General features: G+C 36.5%; 1 protein-coding gene across 2 annotated transcripts in view; it reads right to left on the bottom strand.

Annotated features, from left to right (window-relative positions):
• Positions 1-248: 248 nt before the first annotated feature.
• GPC5 (glypican 5) overlaps positions 249-19,542 on the bottom strand; it is a 668,409-nt gene continuing 649,115 nt past the window's right edge. Inside the window, exon 8 of one of the 2 annotated variants that reach the window (XM_065844183.2) lies at positions 249-4,854. In XM_065844183.2, the coding sequence (XP_065700255.2) occupies positions 4,697-4,854 (158 nt within the window). In that variant the 3' untranslated portion in view covers positions 249-4,696. The remainder of the gene's footprint in view (positions 4,855-19,542) is intronic. The other variant, XM_071806651.1, reaches the window with a different exon arrangement.

The raw sequence follows: 19,542 nt of genomic DNA, 5'->3' as shown, positions 1-19,542 counted from the left end.
CATCCTTTATTAGCAATGAAAGGAAAAATGTTATTTGCTTCTCAAGGAAGTAAATGCTTTTTCTTCTCTTTCACCAGCTACACTGTGGAAAGTTGTTGCCCTAAAATATTTATTTTAAAAACATTATTAAAGAGAAAAAAAGTACCTCAGTACTTTTTACTAGAAGGTACAAACTACATTTGAATACACGAGATACATCTTAACATACAGGTACATCTAAAGAAAGTAAAAAATGGACATTCAAGAATAATAACTCAATCTTACAAATACAAATAACATGTATTTTTGAAATGTTGTATTTTTAGGTTTATTCTTTTACTAAAATATTTTTTTACAAGTGACTACACTGTCCTATAATAAGTTAATCCCTACAAATCTCTTTCACCTTATGCTTTCTGAATTTTTAATTGCACTGAGACCAGTTGCACAATTTTAATAGTGATATCCATTGCAATTTTAGTATAAACAACATTTGAATGAGTGTCTGTTTGAAAAATAGTACATGTTGAGTAAAGCATTCCTACTTTAAACCATAATAGCTGAAATACATAAAAAGGTTATATAAAAGAAAAACTAAACAAAAATCTTATTTAACAAAGGTTTTGTGACAGGCAGAGAAGTTTTAGGCTGTGAAAAATGCCTGAGTAAAAACAAATGAAAGTACTCAGAGCAACCTAGACCCAGATGCCATTTCTCAGGTCATTTGGGGAGTCCAGTGGCAGCCCTGTGCAGCCTGTATCACCTGCTGTTGGGAAAAGTCTCTGCATACCAAGGCAATTGACTCAGATTGGCTCACGTACACACTGCATGTGGTCCACCATTCAACAAGGATACAGACGTTTTTACACTGCGTTGTCATAATCTCCAGTTTAGCTTTTTTTTTTTTTCATTCTCTCTTCCTGGCTTCTCTAACACACTCTGCATTTTTCTCCTCAGTACTTTTCCTCATTTCATTGCTGGCAAGGTTGTTTGTTTTTTTTTTTTCTTCCACTTCCCGAACTTGGAGCTACACTTCAGCATCCTGCTGTGTTCCCACAGTTTCTTGCAAGGGTATCTCCCTTGCAAAGGAATCTCAAGACAAATTGCAAATCAGCCTTGGCTTCCTATCAGGCAAGTGTCCTCTCCTTGCTCTGAGACATTTTCATGTTTTTTCAACGTTTTTTTAAGAAACAAGAATATTTCTTTATAGCATGTCAGAAATGATGATAAGGCCATGATGCAGCCTAGCTGACGTATGAGTCTAGGTAATGATGTAGAGTGCGTGGTGATGCTTAGAGATGGAAGGGACAGGAGGGTGAATGGGATCTTGTCCCTGAAGGTCAAGTGAGGGAACTCCAGACCTTCCACTGTTGTATTCGTACTGCGTGTAGGAGCAGCACCCAAACCTGCATTGTTCATACGTGTCTGGGAGGAAAAGAGCTGATTTTCCACTCCAGAAGGAATCTTAGAAATTATTTTTCATAGATGCAGTGTAGAAAATAAGGGGAATAGGCCATGAAAAAAATGAGGAGTAACACTGACTTGAGAACATGTATTTGAAGAGGCCTTAGAACCTAATTACTATCACTATTTCAAATGGGGCTTTTGTTTCCAAGGTTCTATAGAAAAAATTGCTATCTCCTTGACTACGTGGTGCCATCAGTAAGGTCTTGAACTACATACAAAAGTGAGGAATGAAAACAGGATATAAATCAAATTCTAATTCGTGAATATTGGTAGAATTTTTTTTTTTTTTTCTCTATTTCTGAATATCCTGTTCTAAGCTTGATCCTTTTTTCTTGGAGGGACTGGCAGTGGTCATTGTTTCAAAAAACTTTGCTGGACTAGATTGATCACTTGTTTGTGCTGGTACGGAAAAGAACAAAATCAGATTTTCTTTTCCTGAATTACCAATGTTCTAATTTCAGTGTGTGCTGAGACAACAAGACAAGTGAATTTGAAGGACTGGTTTATAAAATGTGCAAAAGAAAAAAAAGGTCAAGTAAAATGTACACACTAGCACACATTCCTACTAATGATGTTTATCTGGGCATGGAACTGCTCTTAGGAATGTTCACTTGCTTTTTTAAATTTTATATCTGTTTACCTCTGTTATACTGTGTACACTAATGACTAATGCATGCATCGGGGAACAAAAATATTTACACATCTTTCCTTATATTAGTCCCATATAAGATTATTTATTGTAGTCTGAGAAGAGTTCTAGGTACAGTATGAGTGAATACAATACTGCACAATGTTTTTCTTCCCCTCTTGTAAAGGACTGCAAAGGATAAATAGCTACAAAATAGTCTTAAATAATTTCTGCTTAAAATGACATGGGAATTAGTCCTGGCAGGATAATAAAATCTTATAATTATAATAATATATGATATACCATTAGTAATGTGGAGCACTTTAGCTTAACTCAGTGGATAAAGTATGAGAACTTGGGCTGAGTTTTAAGTTGTGATTCAGATTTGCGTTCATGTGTCACCACTTCACTAGATGTCTAACCTCCTAATATTACTGATGGAGACCTGGCATATAATTCACGGGCTCATTTATCCATGTTTAGATCCATTTGAGATACACAAGGATACCCCACTTAGCTACCAGCTGCCACTCTGGATGGCTCCTATTAAAAGAAGCCTCTGGAATTTCCCGTAAATCCTGCACCATGTATGGTAGTCCCATGAGGATGTCTCGGATACTCCAAGAAATCTTAGGTGGCATTAGACACTTACTTTTGGTTAATGTGGTTGTTTTTTTAGATGTCGTTCTTCATATGAGCTGAATAACTCACTGAGTTTCATTAACTGTATTGACAAAGAGCTCAGGTCACTTGCGCACCAAAAGACCTTGGCCTCTTCAGAGCAGTAGCTGGACATCAAGTGGGTTTTTTTACAGCACCTGAACTGGCACTTGTTGCTGGTCTTTTAGCAGCTGAATGTTACCATGTATTTCCATTGGTTGCAGTGACAGCTTACATGTGTAACACATATGCAGTAGATAAATAACACATATGTAAATATCTGTATGCAGACATATAGATTAAGATATCTCAACTAAATACTGAATCCTACCCTTGCATTTATCTCTCAATAAAATGCAGTTGTATGTATATATGTGTATACATATACTGTATTTAATGTGTAGTTTTTCTGAACTATGAAAAGTAATTCCTACTAAAATTTGCTAACCTTACACTGTGTGGTTGTTTTTGTTTGTTTGTTTGTTTGTTTTTATTTTTATTTTATTTTAATGTTTTGGTTTGTTTTGTTTTTCTTTTTGGAGAAAGAGAAAAGGGCAAATTCAATATTTTCTGTTTTACAGGGATCATGTCCCAGAAGGTAGGACTTTAAACACAAAACTCATGAAGTGCTGAGCAGCTGTTTCATCAATTGCTATCAGTTGTATGTAGGGTTGTGAATAACAGCACAAATTGCACATGGAGACTATGGTTTACCCCAGCAGTTAATACCGTTTGACTTCTTTATTAACGACCTGGATAATGCGAGTACACTCTCAGCAAGTTCTCACAGAAGGTGCAAAATTGAGAGGAGTGTCTGATGCACTAGATAGTTGTTCTGCCATTCAGAGGGACCCCGGCAGGCTGAAGAAATTGCTGGATGGGAACCTCATGAAGTTCAAGAAAAGGAAATTGCAAGTCCTGCATCTGGGCAGAAATCACCCCATGTACCAGAGCATGCTGGTGCTGACTAGCTGGAAAACACTTTTGTAGAGAAGGACCTGGGAGATCCAGTTGGACACTAAGTTGAACATAAGCCAGCAATATGTTACGGCAGCAGAGACAACCAACGGTATATGGGTCTGAATTTGGAAAAACATTGCCAGCAGGTTGAAGGAGGTGATCTTCCTGCTCTGTTCAGCACTAGTCAGACCATATCTACAGTGTTGTGTCCAGATCTGGGCTCCTAAGGACAAGAGAACCATGGACATACTGGACAGAGTCCTGCAAAGGGTCACAAAGATCTTTAAGGGACAGGAACATGTCTCATACAAGGAGAGGCTGAGAGAGATGAGACTGTTCAGCCTGAAGAAGACAAGATGCAGAGGAGATCTCATCAACATGTGTAAATACCTGATAAGGGGAATAAAGAAGATAGGGACAAATTCTTCTCAGTTGTGCCCAGTGGCAGGAGAATAGACAAAAGGCACAAACAGAAATGCGTTATATAACATTTAAATGTAAGAAAAAACTTTTTTGCTCTGAATGTTCAAGCACTGAAACAGGTTGCTCAAAGAGTCTATAGAGCCTCTGCTGTTGGAGACATTCAAATACCAACCAGATTTGGCCCTGGGCAGCTTGCTCTGCACAGGGTTAGTCTAGATGATCTCCAGGGGCCGCTTCCAGGACTCAGTGATTCTGTGATCTCTTTTTTACAAATTGCTTTTAAGAGAAAGGTTATCATGTTCAACTTATTTTTAACATGAAATATTATAAAAGGAAACCTGATTTTGCATAGCTATGCAGGTGTTAAAAAAACCCCAAAACAACAACAACAACAAAACCAAACAACTAGAAAAATGTTACACAAACAACTTTGTTAATATTCAGGCCTAGGATCAGAGAGGCTGATATTACACAAGCTATCATAAATATTGCTATATCCACTGTATCTCTCATTCCAGGCTTGTGAGTGGGGATAAGCAGATGACAACGAGACATATATAACAAGCCAGAGTTAAACAGTTACCAAAGACTAAGAAATAGTGTTACCAAACTAATCAGCATAAGTGTCATGTAATCAGCCACTGTTGTACATCCCGCTCCAGTTGTGTCTAAAGTGCTGCCATCCTTGGTTTGATGGATTTGCTTTACGTCACTGAGGTTTGTCTTGTCTGGCATCCCTGCTGAGACAAATAAGAAAATACAGTATGATGCATGCCTTGTCACTACTGGCAACATGTTATAGCTAGAACAAATTTAAATATCCTCAGCACACAGACTGTCACAGTTCAGTTTCTATTAATATATCTCATGTTACTGCCAAATTCAAAATCCTTTACAATTGCATCTAGAAACAAGCACTATACTATATGTCTATTCATTGCTGAAAATAGTTCAGAAGTCTGCCAGCTCCAAAGTTGTTCTTGTAGAAATACATCTCAACAAACATTTGCAGACTGAATGAACAGTTTTGCAAGTCCGAGTAGTACATAAAAGTCCACTACTCACATTTTTCTTGGATTTGTAGGAAAAGGAAAATAATTTAATGCAAAATTGCTTGTGTCTGGGTCCCAATATTATTCCAGAATAATGTATACCCGATGGAAGGTATATAGCAAAGTAAACTTGTCATATAAAACCTCTATTTTGGTACAATTTAAACAGACTTTACAACACTGTAAAGCAAAATTGTAAAGCTAACTTTAAACAGGAACCCATTTGCTGAGTTCCCGGCTGAGTATTTGTACTTTTTTTGGACCAGGGTAAATATTTATCCATCTCAAAACAGTACTTTCTATGCAAAAAGGATGTAATCGCCCATTATATTTCCTCTGCCTGGTTAAACAATCGGAAACAGAAGGTCTTGCAGACACATTCAGATTTGGTGGCATTGTCAGCTGCTTGTATTTGCTATGAATACTTCTAGACTAACTGTCTCATTCCATATAATAACTTGTGGCATGCCACTATCAATCAAAATTAACAAGTCTAAATTCAGTGTTATTACACACAACAAATATTGACATTGTAATTACACTGAGACTGAAAAAGGCTTCATATAAAGCAAAGTCAATATTTATGTAATTAGGTCAATACATATATAATTCAGAAGGTAAGCTCTACTGTTGGAACAACAGTATTAGAAAGAAGCTCAGCTCTGCTGAGCTGACATATTGATTTTACAGTCTGAGTTTCTGCATTATTATTCATTGTGTAGGTACTTATTTTCTCTCTACTTGTATCATTAGGAAAGATGAACAAACTGGCTTTTGTTTGTTTGCTTGTTTGTTTTTTAACTATTTTTATGCAAAGGGACTGTGATGAAGTATAAATATTTTAGTCACGGTGTTATCCTGTTTGCTAAACAGGTCTAATGGAAGCTACAGAGACACCCCATTTTTAAAAGGAACAACTGTTTTGGTGCTTGTGTTAAAAATACTCTTTCTCTAAAAGCAGTTTGAAAGCTACTCTTTGTGAACTTGCTGTATGTACTCAAATCTCCTTCCTGTAGCTTTGAAAAAATGCATTAAGGGAAGATCCAGCTAAAGTCAGTCATACTGCCTGAAAACCCTGCTGGAATGAATATGTCTTCTTTGCTGCTGTACTTAGCAGAATATACTGCTATTTTGTGTGGATTTATTGATCTAGTGCTCTTTCCTGGAATTTGTGAAAATTAGCTCTGTGAGCACAATGCAGGTGGACATACAAAGAAGAGGAGTGACAATAGATGTTGAGAAGGAGGGGAATACGACTTCTCCTTATCGCGTACATTCAATAACCAGTCCAGAAAAAGATCAGTCACTCAACACTTCACCAAATGGATGTTTGGTGGATCATCAAACAGGGTATGTCAAGGTGTTTTTTTCAGGGAAGTTTTGGAACTAGAACAACAACAACAAAAAAGGGTTTGCATCATTTCTCCAGAGAGTTAGTGAAGATTTCCCATATTTAAAAAGACTGACTTCAATAGACAGTGAAAAATTCAACTCTCATCTACACAACAAAGCATTTCACAGAGTCCTATACCTATAACGAAACAGATTTTTCCCCAAGTATATACAAATACACCATCACAGTAGTGAAATATATGGTCCTAGTTTAAACATCAAGGATATCGCTTATTATGCAATATTATTATAATATAAAGTATTCCTAGATCTTGCAGCTAAAGAAATAACTGCCTTCAGTTAGAGTATGTGATCTGAATCTGAAGGCAATGTGTCTAGATATTAATTACTGGCTGGAGAGTGAGGCTTAATTTCTACTGAAAATTTCATTGACAATATTATGAAAATTAGGGAAAGAATATATTTCATTTTATGGGAAATGTTGGCTCAATTTTTTCTTTTCTTTCCAGCCTTAAATGAAAACCTCAGACTTTGGAAGTTTCCATGAAAAAAGGAGTTTCAAAAAACTGTTAAAAACTACCAATACATTTTCCTTCTATCAATCAAAATGTCATGAAATATTGAATATAATCACTGGTGTTACATGCATATACTGTAAGCATACAGCAAATCATTCACTTATTCAGTTAGACCCACAGGTCTATGACACAACTTAGACTTTACTGAAATGAGAAGTTCAAAAAATATACTTAGACATGGTCTTGTGCAAAAAATCACTAAACAGAAGGACAATCCTTAAAAATAGGCTGTTTTAACAGAACTTGGGTTTTTATTTTTTGTTTCATTTATTTTTTTTTTGCTACTTCTAATAAGTATAAATATAAATTTAATTCCTACATCTAGGGTATGCTTTCTGTTTAAACAAGTAGTTTCTACTATCCATTATGCATCAGGATCTAAACATGTATGTTGCCTATCAGATATCATAACCAGTAATGGAAGTGATCTTTTCCTCTAAATAAATACAAATTTTGTGGTTCAAAGCAAACTTGAAATGAAATCTATTCAAACATTTATGTCAGAAAATACTAAAACCAAATGCAAATGTGTTTCCTCACATACTAGAAGCTGAAATTATGTTATGGAAGAGGCATTTCAGTTTCCCAAATATAAATGTCCAGTTCAATACCAAAATCATACTAGAGCTAACAGTCTGAGTAGAAAATAGTAGAATTCAGATATCTCATCTAAGATTTAGGGGTTTGTTCTGAAGAGAAGCTACAACTGCAGCACAGCAGAAGATAAATCTTTTGGGAATTAAAATCCAAATATAACATTGGCATGAACTTATTTGAAGCAAAGCTGCCAAGTATCACATACCTGTCCCCAGCATCAGTTGTGAAACTCAGTGGCTGCAATTTAAAGTACTGTCTTGCTCTGGTTTCAAAAAAAAAAAAAACAGTAAAAGAATTTCACCAAACATTGTCAAAAATATTACAGTATCTCATTATAGTCTAAGAACTGCAGAATATTTCTAATGATCTTTAACATCTTCTAAAGATATTTAAAGCTTGTGAGAGGTAATGGTACTGGCAGCCTTGAGAATTGACCTGCTGTGATGTTCTCCAGAATATCGACAGCAACAATACAATTTCCATCCAATTTTCAGCAAAAGCCTTTAACCTTTATTTGAAAAAGTCGAATCTAAAGTCACAGAAGATTTTCATTCAACATGGAGCTTTTCTACTGAGATTGTTAAAATATTACAAAAATGGGCTATGATTTCTGAGTAGTAGATGCTTGCCTACCAAGGGCCGTGCTGGGACCTTAAGCATTTTAAGCGTTTTAAATGGAACATACTCTAGTACTGGCCTAGAATTTGAAACCAAACCAAAAAGTGTTTGCGTAACTGTAGTCTAATCTCAAACACCTTGTTATATTATTTTCTATCTGCTGAGTAACATATATCAGAACTAACATGGTTCTTCAAGGGAAAATGAAGCTACCAGAAGAGCTGCTGTGGATTTAGAGAGGAGGAAGAACTGCATTTCTCTCCGTGCATCATTCTTATATTGTTCTGGAATATTCACAAATACAGCTTTTATGACACAAGCATTTTCTATGAGCCTCAAATAAGAGGAAGAATTTGAGTAAGGATAGGACAGTGTTTCAGATAGGAAAAAAATGTTGAATGTGGCTTTTACAAGACAAAACTCCTGTGAAGTTGTATGCAAAATTCTTCTTAGAAGGACAAATAATTATTTAAATAATTATATGCAAGCTACATTTCAGGATCTTTTAACACATGAACCATGAAGAAAAGCACAGGTTACTAGTTGAAGTTCTGTCCCAAAATTTGTAAGAAAGATCTTGAAGAAGCTTTATGAGCAGCTGAAGAAGTATATAAAAGTCAGACAAATGGACCAAATACCTGATGAATGTACACAAATGTTTAAATATGAAGTTGGAAATGTAATTTACAATGATGAGATACTTGGAAAAGGATGACATGTAGGCATATTGGTCATGAATCCATAGATGTCAGTAAGAAGCAATAATATCTTGAGGGGAGTAGAAGATAAATTTGAATGCAACTGATAAAGTAAACTGAAGAATTTGTAGGCAAAGGCAAAGAGAGGAGTATCATAATGATTAAGAGGAATGAAGGGACAATGATATCAGAGCAATGGGTTCAGAAATTTATAGCTAGAAAGAGCTAGGACAATCTCCTTACTGTGCCAAGTAAGCACCAAAACTGAGTAATGTCAACTTATTTTTGTAGTACGAAGCATGACATGAGTTTGATTCCCGTAATTCACAATAATGAGATCTCAATAACATCTTCATGCAGTTAAACTTTTAAAAAATGCATTAATTGATTTTAACAAAAAGGGAATAAAAAAATTTCATTGTTATTCTGTAAATTAAAATAGCATATTAGTTACCAATGACATACTAGGCTTTTTTTTGTTTGTTTGCTTGTTTGTTTGTTTTTGTTTCATTGGCATCTGGAACTTCTGAATCTTCTAATAGATGTCTTCTCCCTTTCTTTCATGGTTGCTTTCTTCCCCACCCTTGAGTTATATTTCTAATTACATGATATCATAAAAATGTTTCAAAACACAGTTATGCTAACTAGATCACAGAACTGTATTTAAATACCTCAGACATGCTTCAGTTTATATGTAGTGGTTGCTGTGAAAACTTGCATTACTTTAAGCAATGTATCAATTCCTTTACTGAAGAGTAGTGATGTGTGAGATAAAAATATTCAGTATATGTCAGATTATTCCCCAACTAGTATTTTTAAGCCATTAATCTTAAAACCATTACAAAATACATATGAGCATTCACTGCTCAGAAAGAAAAGTAGAAACAATGGATTATCTCTACTATTATTTGAAGACTCTTCTATGTGAAGTTCATGTGATATTGGCCATGAATTCCCAATGAGGGGGAAAAAAAGACGTCTGAAAGGAACTATATTATGAAGGGTACCTGGCAAAGGACTAATTTTTTGGGACCATTTTCCTGTTTTTATGACAGTACCTATACTTGGAAAAGCTAAGGGATGTCCCTAAAAGAAAAGCATATGCTGTATTATGATTGAACATATGTCCTTCTTATAGTACACATACAGCAGTGTATGTATTCACCCTTTTCAGGAAATCTGTGTGCTTTTATGATGTAGTGCAACTTTTGCCCTCTCCATTGCACAGTGAGTGGAATGGAAAAGAGCGTCAGAATTGCAACAGATTATCTCAGAGACCCCTTCCCAACTCAAGAAACATGTGATACTATGATTCTATAAATATTAAATGTTTCACAATTCAGTACGAGTTGTAAACGAACAAGAAAACAAAACTACTAACAAGTAGTACAGAGGGAAGGAACCTACATTGTTTTACCATTCTTTCACTGTATTGCTTTTGAATATGTGAGCAGTGATTATGAGTCAGGAATCAACATAGTCAAAAAAGATGTCTGTTTTGTTTTTTTTTCTTTTAGTTTTCATTTTATGAAGGGGAGATTAACAGCTGACCCATGGAGGCTAAAGAAATATCAAAATTTTCAAGCATTTTTCAATTAATTTTGGGGAGCTTTTTAGGCTTTAATTTTAAAGAAAATAAATTATCTAGCATTGCACATTAGTTTGCCATATCTGAGTTGTAAATCAGCTTCCTCAGCTGAATTTCTTAATACTTAAAAATTGTTATCTTTCAGTGAAGCTCCATTTGCTGTAACATCCATGAGAAAAGAACAGAGGAGTAAGCATTATTCATCTAGAATGAAATGAAGGCTTTTGCATTATGGAACTTATTGTCACATAAACAGACATATAACTGCTGCCCTATCAATGAAATTAATGAATTAGCACAGAAAAGAGGCTTTGCTGGTACTAAAATTGTGTATTGTTTTCCTGGTTTCTGTTGGGACAGAGTTAATTTTCTTCATAGTAGCTGGTATGGTGCTGTGCTTTGGATTTAGTATGAGAAGAATGTTGGTAATATACTGATATTTTGGTTGTTGCCAGGTGAACAAGGACTTTTCAGCTTCCCACACTCTACCAGGTGCACAAGAAGCTGGGAGATAGCAAAGCCAGAGCAGTTGACCCAAACTGGTCAAAGATATACTCCTTACCATATGACATCCTGCTCCATACACTGGAGTTGGCCAGGGGGCAAATACTGCTGCTTGGGAACAAATGAGTTATCGGTGTCATGGATAGTGAGCAATCACATTGTGCATCACTTGTTTTGTGTATTTTTTATTATTATGTTCCTTTGCTGTCCTATTAAATTGTTCTAATCTCAATACAGAGGGTTTTTTTTCCCCTTTCTGATTCTCTCACCCATCCCACTCTGTGTGGGGGGAGTGAAAAAGTGGCTACATGGTCTTAATTGCCAGCTGGGGTTAAACCATGACAGATGTGACATCGTTTTGATTCCTATCCCCTTTTGTCCTCGTGTGAGGTCTAAAATTTTAATGTGGGTGTAACAAATTCTTGTGTCACTTCCAGCAGCTTGTCAGTAAAGGTGAAAGAGAAAACAAGGTTCAAAATCAAAATGAATAGATTTTACCAAAACAGTAAATCTCTGTTTTACTATTTCAAACTGCATGTGACCATTGCCTGATGCTTTTGAGGTGGGAGAAACAATAAGATTTACTGAAAAGTTTAAATAGTCAGTCCATTGGGACCCCTAACTTCTGGTGTTTAGCGATTAATGTGTGCCTTGGAGCATAGGGATGCGTACCTATTATGTTTATAGAGTGAATGATTCTCATAATTCTCATGAATTAATGCTATGTTTTCTACAGTCACTTTGCCTTGTGTAAGAAGAAGCCAACCCAAAAGCAATAAAAAGCCAAAATAAAAAAATAACAAGCCAAAAATGTGCTTGCACCTTCTCAGTTATATGAGATAATTTTAAAATATGAAGGCCAGAGTCCTTAAAATACATCCATGAAAAACAATTCAGTAGAGTTTGGGGTTTTTTAATTCACAGATGAGCTCATATTTTGGCAGAACAGAATTTCATATGCTTTGCTATAGTGGTTATATGGGTCAGTTTATGTCAGCAATGATAAGCTTAATTGCAAGCACCATCCTGAATGTAGCATAAAGTAGTACTACGCTGATGCTGAAGTGGTGAGCTTTAGAAGATAGTAACAGATGATATGCAAGGCGTGATTAATTCCATTCAGTTTTTCATATCTGTACAGTCTACATCTACAGCTAGGGTTCAGTTGGTCAAACATAGCCATCTACAAACATTTTAGATGCAGGAGAGGGGTGTATTGCTATTGTCATATAGCTGCCAATCTAAAAGCAGTCTGATTCTCATAAAACACTTCAAGGATGTCTCGGATATCCTAGAGCACCTCCAGTGGCTTTTGGAACTTCTGTTTAGACAAATTAATCCTGCCCAGCATCAAAGTTAGATACTGCAGCTCCCATTATAGTGAATGTAGAGAAATAAGTAAATGCAGAAGCACATGGGGTATTCAGATGTAGACACTTAGACTGAATTTGGACAGATGAATCCTTCACTTAGTCAAATAACAGGTTCACCACTGAGTGAACAGTGGATATTTTCTGAAATATTCCCTGTCATTATGTTCTATATCTTTGGTGGAAAAAACCAAACCAAACCAAACAAACGAACAACTAAATACTGTATCATGTAGCTCTGGCAAATGGATTGCATTTTATTTTCGCTTCTATACCTAAACTGCTGCCTTTAAACATCATTGGTTTCAGCATCTGTTGTTGAAAGGCAGGATTAAGGGCTGTCATATTGCCATGAAAATAGTGAATGTCCGATGTGTGCAAACATCTCTGAAAAGCCAGTACTTCGTTAAAGTGTTTCCTGCTAAAGTACAGAAAGAGTCATTGCAGCTATATTTATGTAGCTAAATACACATCTCAGATGGAGATCCTTCAGGCAAAGTGATGAGTGGCTTATGTCTACTGTGCTCAGAAATTGCAATGCCTAGAAGAAAGTGCAAAACAGATCTCTGCTATATAGTACAATGCCTTGCATCTCTTATAAGCCACACACAGTGGTCTTCTTGTCTCATTTTGTTTGCTTAAGAGTTCAAAGTGCCTGAAAAAAAACATGAGGGCTGTGCTGCAACCCACCAGGTGGTATTTTAACAACACAAAACTGAAGGATACAGTTACAGGCTCCGGGATATGATATCCAGGCATGGGAAAGTGTTCTGAAAATAAAAAAGCATGCTGTTGAGGAACTTTGTAGGGCAGAGAAATCCAAGCCTTTGGTCATCTGGTTGGTGTTACTTTTTGGAAGCAGCTATTGGAGTGAAGTACCCAGAGAACTTGAAGTTTATTTTGGAGGGATGGAGATGGTTTTCTTCAACATTTAGCCATGGAGTGAAATAACATTTATGCAAGATGGACAACAAGAGCTGAAATTGGGAGAAAACTCACAAGCTAAGTTACTTGACAGTCCAGACATAGTCAGTTAAATCACTGAAATTTGAGAATTTCTTAGTGTCATAGGAAGGTTCTGTACAGTGATACAAATACTAGCAACAAACTCTTAATGTTCTCATGAGTCTCACCTCTGTAATTGGCTGATCATTTCTTTCAGTGAAATGCAATCATCTGGGTTTTCATGGCTGCTCCTAAGAAAAGTAGCTCAGGAAACCTGAATGAGATCCAAGGCAGGACCCTGAGCAGGAGTACCACAGGACTGAACCTGATCTATATGTTACAAGACAACATGAAACAGGGAGATGATGCTCACTTAGGAGCCATGGCAACTGAAAATCTATGTTTAACTTGCCTCCACAAAGGGAAATCATTAATGACTGGATTTTTGTATCCATATGTGAACTGTAGTGATAATCAAGCCATCATTGGATTTTTTTGTCTCTCAGAGTAACCTGTGCTTTATCCACTCTCTTCTGAAGTGATCGAGCTTTAACCAGTTTCGCCAGGGAAATCTATGTCACTCTCCATATAATGCAGAATGCTGTAGCGTGATGCAAGTAACAACTCTTTGAAACACAGTGTATTGATCTGTTGTCAGTTTTTGCTCTCCGTCTATGCACTAAACATAGCTACTGTTATGCACAAAGCTTCTGGAATGGCAAACTGGTGCTTAATTGGAGGAAATAATTTGATCTAAAATCCTACTTTTTGACTTTATATATTCTAATAATCATTGTAATAATACACAAATCAACACAAATAGCAATTATAAATGTACAGGGAGTATCAAGATGCAAGTAATCTCACCTACAAAGAAAGGAATAGTATTACTGTTATTGTCAGAAAGCAATTAAGAAGTCTGCTTAATGGCATTAGCTAAGATAATTCTGCATGGTTAACCATATATTAGGAAATGAATCAAACATATTATGTTTAACTGCACATATATTGAGAAATCTGTGTATATGAGAAATCTGTGTAACCAATGATCTTAACGTTAAGTCTGGCAAGTAATTTTAACTACAACAGAAGCAGACATTAGGCCTCTGTTCTAGTATTTGAAAGTTTTCTTTCAAAGTTGACAGTAGCATTTGTTTCACATTATACATTAATCAACTCAGTATTTCCATTTCAAAAACAAAGCTTTTATGAGTTAATGTAACACAAACAAATGGTGTCACAAACCAAAACATTTTCATTTATTTCACATTCTTATGAATTAGAAAGAGATAACATTATTTGTTGAAATGCTTAATGTATACTTTTATACTTGCAGGTCAGTTTTAGCAAGTAATGAAGTCTTAGATGTTTAAAGACTTGGTTATATTTTGCATACACAGACTAAAACAACTATTTTTCATTTGAGGGAGAGAGAACCACAGTAACCTTCATTAGATCTATTCCTATTTCTTTTTTATGCAATAGCTTATAAATCTATGTTCATTACAACTTCAGTGCTCCAGGTTGCTGGAATCAGCATTGTCAATAATGCCTGTTTTAAAAGAAGAAATCCATCTTTTCAATCCTTTTCACTATTGAGGAACTTTTAACCTCTATCATTAACCTATGCAAAAGCTTCCTGATCAATATAAAATTAAAACAGAGTTAAAGTCCCATAAATTAGACTGGAAAAAAGTAAGCAAATTCTTAATTATCTGCATTTTTATCTGATCAGTACTAATTCTTGTCCTCTGAGTCAGGTGTCGCACAGAAATTGCTGTCCTTGGAAACAATTTATCCATGTGATTTTTAAAATCTCTTTGCTTTTCAATTTGCTGTAGGAGATTTATGAGTAATAATTCTAATTCATACAAAACTACCACCTAGAAGAGAGGAGTGAATTTGAACTGAAACTCCTGAAAGTAGTGTGTAAACTTGAATTGTGGCAGAATGTTACCTATTAGGTCCCTTAAGAAAATGAAATATTTTTGAGGGTTTTTTTTATATCATTCAGATTCCCAAGAGTTATGGCCCAACTTAATTGTAGCAGTTCATTATTTCACTGTTTGTCTGGATGCTGTTTTTAAAAAAAAAATTATAAAGTCAGACTTTTCCAGAAGAGAAATCTAAACTAAACAAATTCGCCTTGTTAAGATAACGAAGTAACTGGCAATTTTTTTCAGGTCAGTTCACCTAGAATTCTGGTCTTTCCACTTTCTGTTAAAAGAAACATAGCCTGTAGATTAGCTTAATCCCCCCAAACACTGATACATTAAACTGTCCTTCTTAATTTTTGCTGTAAAGCATACTTAATGGCATATTTCCACAATTTAAGCTGATTTAAGGCAGGACTGCTTGCAGTCATTTCCTCATCATGTCTGCCATGTGGGGGCTATAAAGCCACCTGTTGCCACGCACTGGCATGTGCAAGATCTGGAGTGAACCCAGTCCCAGAGGTGAGCCATCAAATCTGTGATTTTTCTTGCTGAGTTAGTTTTACTGTAGCTTGAGTTTACTTTTAGAACCACCCCACAGTGGGATCAGATAAGTGCTGGCAAGAGGAAGAAGGATCATGCTGTTATAATCCAGGAAAAGACTTAAGCTGTCAGCTAACAATAACATCGTAAAGCACCCAGAAACAGATTGAGAAAAAAGTATAATCCACTGTTGATATCTGACCTGAACCCACATCAAAGACGGGATTACTGACAAAAAAGGAAGTGTGGAGCAGTAAAGAAGGTAGATGTCCTTGTCTCTGTTTCTTCCCTGTAAACAAATGCACAGCTTTTCTCCTTATAAATAAGAATGCAACATAGAAATTCTCTTTGGTTGTTGATTTCTCTTCCTTTCTGCGATAACTATTGGTTCCCCAGGTTTTAGTTCAGCTATTATGTTGAGATATGAATCAAAAGCATGTGACTTAAAAGAATTTAGTTCCTGATGTCTTCTTAGAAATGCATTTTCTAATCAGATTATGAGGTTTAAAAAATACATTTTTTCAGCTAAATTTTTGCTCTCCAATTTTCATTTCAGAGATGGTCCTTTCTGGCAGAGCATTTCAATTTATTTCTGGCTAGATGAATGTCTGCAATAAATACCATGGTGCTTACTGATGAATATTGGTCTGCATCCCTCAGTGTATTCAGTGTTATGAAATGCCATAAGAAGTATTGTGTATCCGCAAGTACAAGATCTTTGATCTAAACTCACTAAAACTGGGCAGTTAAACATCAACGTAAGTGCATTCTTTCAGTTCAGAGATAATTATCAGATGATTCAAAGACCAAACCCAGTAATTGTAGCAGTTTTACCTCTCCCTAGGATAGCCGGACTTGCAGAATTCACATCAATATGCATGTTTCACTCAAATATATGTTCTCATTCAGCAAGACACAATTAGTGCTACTTCTGTTTGTCTCCTGAGAATCTGTCCACAAACAGAAAAAATTACTCTCCCCTTCATGCCCCCACAGCCTAAGAAGGCTGCCCATTGACTTGATTTCCTCTGGTCAACTGACTGGGGAAAGCAGTTTCTAACAAAAGAAGATACCAGTCTCCAGGCTTGTAAGAAAAAAAGTAATGTACTAACAGGCCTCAAGATAACATGTGGGAAAAAGGAAAAGAAAGATTGAGGAAAAAAGATTATTTCTTTGTTTTCAAGATTGGTAGTGTTGATATGAGGGAAGTCAAAATAAAACCTATATGGTTTCAAGAGCTCCTTCTTCAAAATATATAAGCTGTGCTTGCTCCTTCTGACTGAAGAGGAAGGCCCATCTAACTTAATTTACTTAACTAAGCATAAAGAAAGAAATTGAACTGCTGTTTCAATTTAATTTGATAGTTTAGATATATTTTCAAAACAGGATTTAGTTACAATGCAGCTCTTCAAAGAGAACAGGAGGACAGATAGATGAGAAAGAGCTGAACTTTCACAGTTAAGGTTTTTCACCTGAAGATATCGATCTAAGAGAGAAAGAATTGGGTAAACAATGAATGATGGGTGAAAAGTGAAGAGCAGAGAAAAAGGTGACCTCTATTCAAAGTAACTCTCTGTGGACCTGTAAGTTAAAGACACTATATGTTTTTGTTTTGGTTTGGGTTTTTTTTTTGTTTGGAAGGCACTAATTTTGGCTTTAGAGCTCCTTCCAGTGGGGCACAGTAAGTTGAGCTGTACCATTGTCAGTGGAGAGACATGTGAAAATGTTAAAAACGTTAGTTATTTGTGCATGGCTGAATCATGTGAACTGAAGGGACACACTGTGAAATCATTCTGTGAATGTTCTTTTCGTTTTAAGCTTCCGTATTCTTCTTCAGCATGTGTATGGGATGATGGATTAGAGTGCCTGGGCCTTCGAGTTAAAAAAAAAAAAGAAAAAAAAAATTTCACTATATAGTGGACAAAGTCTACATCTTAGGAAAAGGTAAGGAATTTATTTAGATCTTCTCTTACACACTAAATGTCAAAATAACTTCTTATTACTTTAAAGAAGTTGATTTGGAAACTATCTCCAAGTTGGTTTATTTTTATTTTACCACTGATATACATCTTTTAAAGGCTTATGGCAAAATTGGCAGAGGGGGTCAAGCCTTAAGGTAAGGCAGCAATGGAAATGCTAAGAAAAGTAGATTACTGAACTAGTGCTATCAAAATCTACAACCAGTGTAAGGAGACCAAAACTGAAGCTACACAAACGAGAAATTGAGCATGAGAAGACAAATTCTTACACAACTAAAAAGGCAGAATTGGAGCAGAATGAATGAATGCATTCAAAAGCTAATGTAAGTGAAATGACAAAAGAAATTATCCAAAAATAGTTCAGCAGAATAAGCAGATGAACTAAACTGCTGAAAAGGCAGACTCTAGGTTTTTAATAAATCAATAATACTACAAGTCTGGGAAAGTCATGTTAGCTTAAGTGGTAGTCATGACAGCTCTTTCCTCCTTGTGGTGTGCCATCCTCCTGTGTGCCCTCTCCTTCAGGCTAATGGATGAATCATATCACGTCGAGCTCCTCCTTCACACAGTCCCAGGACATATCCGGTACACTCTGGTCATGCTCCAGCAGTTTCCACAGTCAGCAGGGAACAAGGGAGCAGCAGAAATGCTCAAGGTGTGTAGCAGCAGAAGGGTATCAAACTCCCAACACCCTCTCGGACATGAGATCAAGACAGTTTCTTCTCATTTTGCCAAAAACATTGCTATGACTTTGGGAGCAGGGTTACAGAAGGTTGAGAGGTGAGATGAATTCTCCCAGGGGTTGCTGCTGTGTCTATCTGGGCAGTGAGGGTGACCCTAGCACAGGCCATGCTTTTGCTGGTGGGGTACAGTAATGCAAGACCTGAATATGCCTGGGTTGGTGACAGTAACAGTTTCTGTCACCTGTCTAATGATCTCCAGACAAGGCCAGGTGTTGAACAAGGCCCATATCCATCCAGAAGACAAGTCAGGAATAACAACAGGAAATGGGGTCAAAGACAGAAGGTTTCTTTCCACATCGATCTGAGGCCATCCAGGAGGCAGTACTGAAGATAATTGTATCCACAGAACGTCTCAGGCAGGGCCTGAACTGAGCTGAATGGGGATCTTCGTTCCATGGCCAAGAAGGCAAGGGTGTAAGCCTGGGTAGGGTTCTTAGAGGCATTAAAGCTTAAAATAAGGGACATGGGTATACTTCTGTGGCAACTGTCTGAAAACAGTCCTTAATCTGTGTTTCAGAGCACCCTAAGACCTCATCCACTTCCCAGAGGGGTGTCTAAAGCTTCAAGAGGCTCTTGTTCTGCTTGAGTATGCCACAGGCACAGATAGATGTGATGGGTGACTGGTTTGGTGTCCCTCACAGCAGAAGTGTCTCTTCATTCCTCCTGTTGCATGCATCTATCTCAGCGATCTCCTGCTGCAGTACCAGCTATAGGCTTTAGAAGAGACAGGCAGGTTGTCAGAGCCAGCCCCAGGGTGTTCCTGATGACCTTGGGGGTACATGAGACTAGTAGGGCACTCTCTGGGGATTATCTCCAACATTTTTTCTAAAATACAATCTGCCTGCAAAAGACTGTGGTCCCCTCAGCTATATATATATATTGCTGTGAACTTTATCCTCCAGATAAACATACGGGAATGAAAG

The sequence above is a fragment of the Patagioenas fasciata genome, chromosome 1, assembly GCF_037038585.1.
Source record: "Patagioenas fasciata isolate bPatFas1 chromosome 1, bPatFas1.hap1, whole genome shotgun sequence".
Classification (NCBI taxonomy): domain Eukaryota; kingdom Metazoa; phylum Chordata; class Aves; order Columbiformes; family Columbidae; genus Patagioenas; species Patagioenas fasciata.
This window is presented reverse-complemented; position numbering and strand designations above follow the sequence as displayed.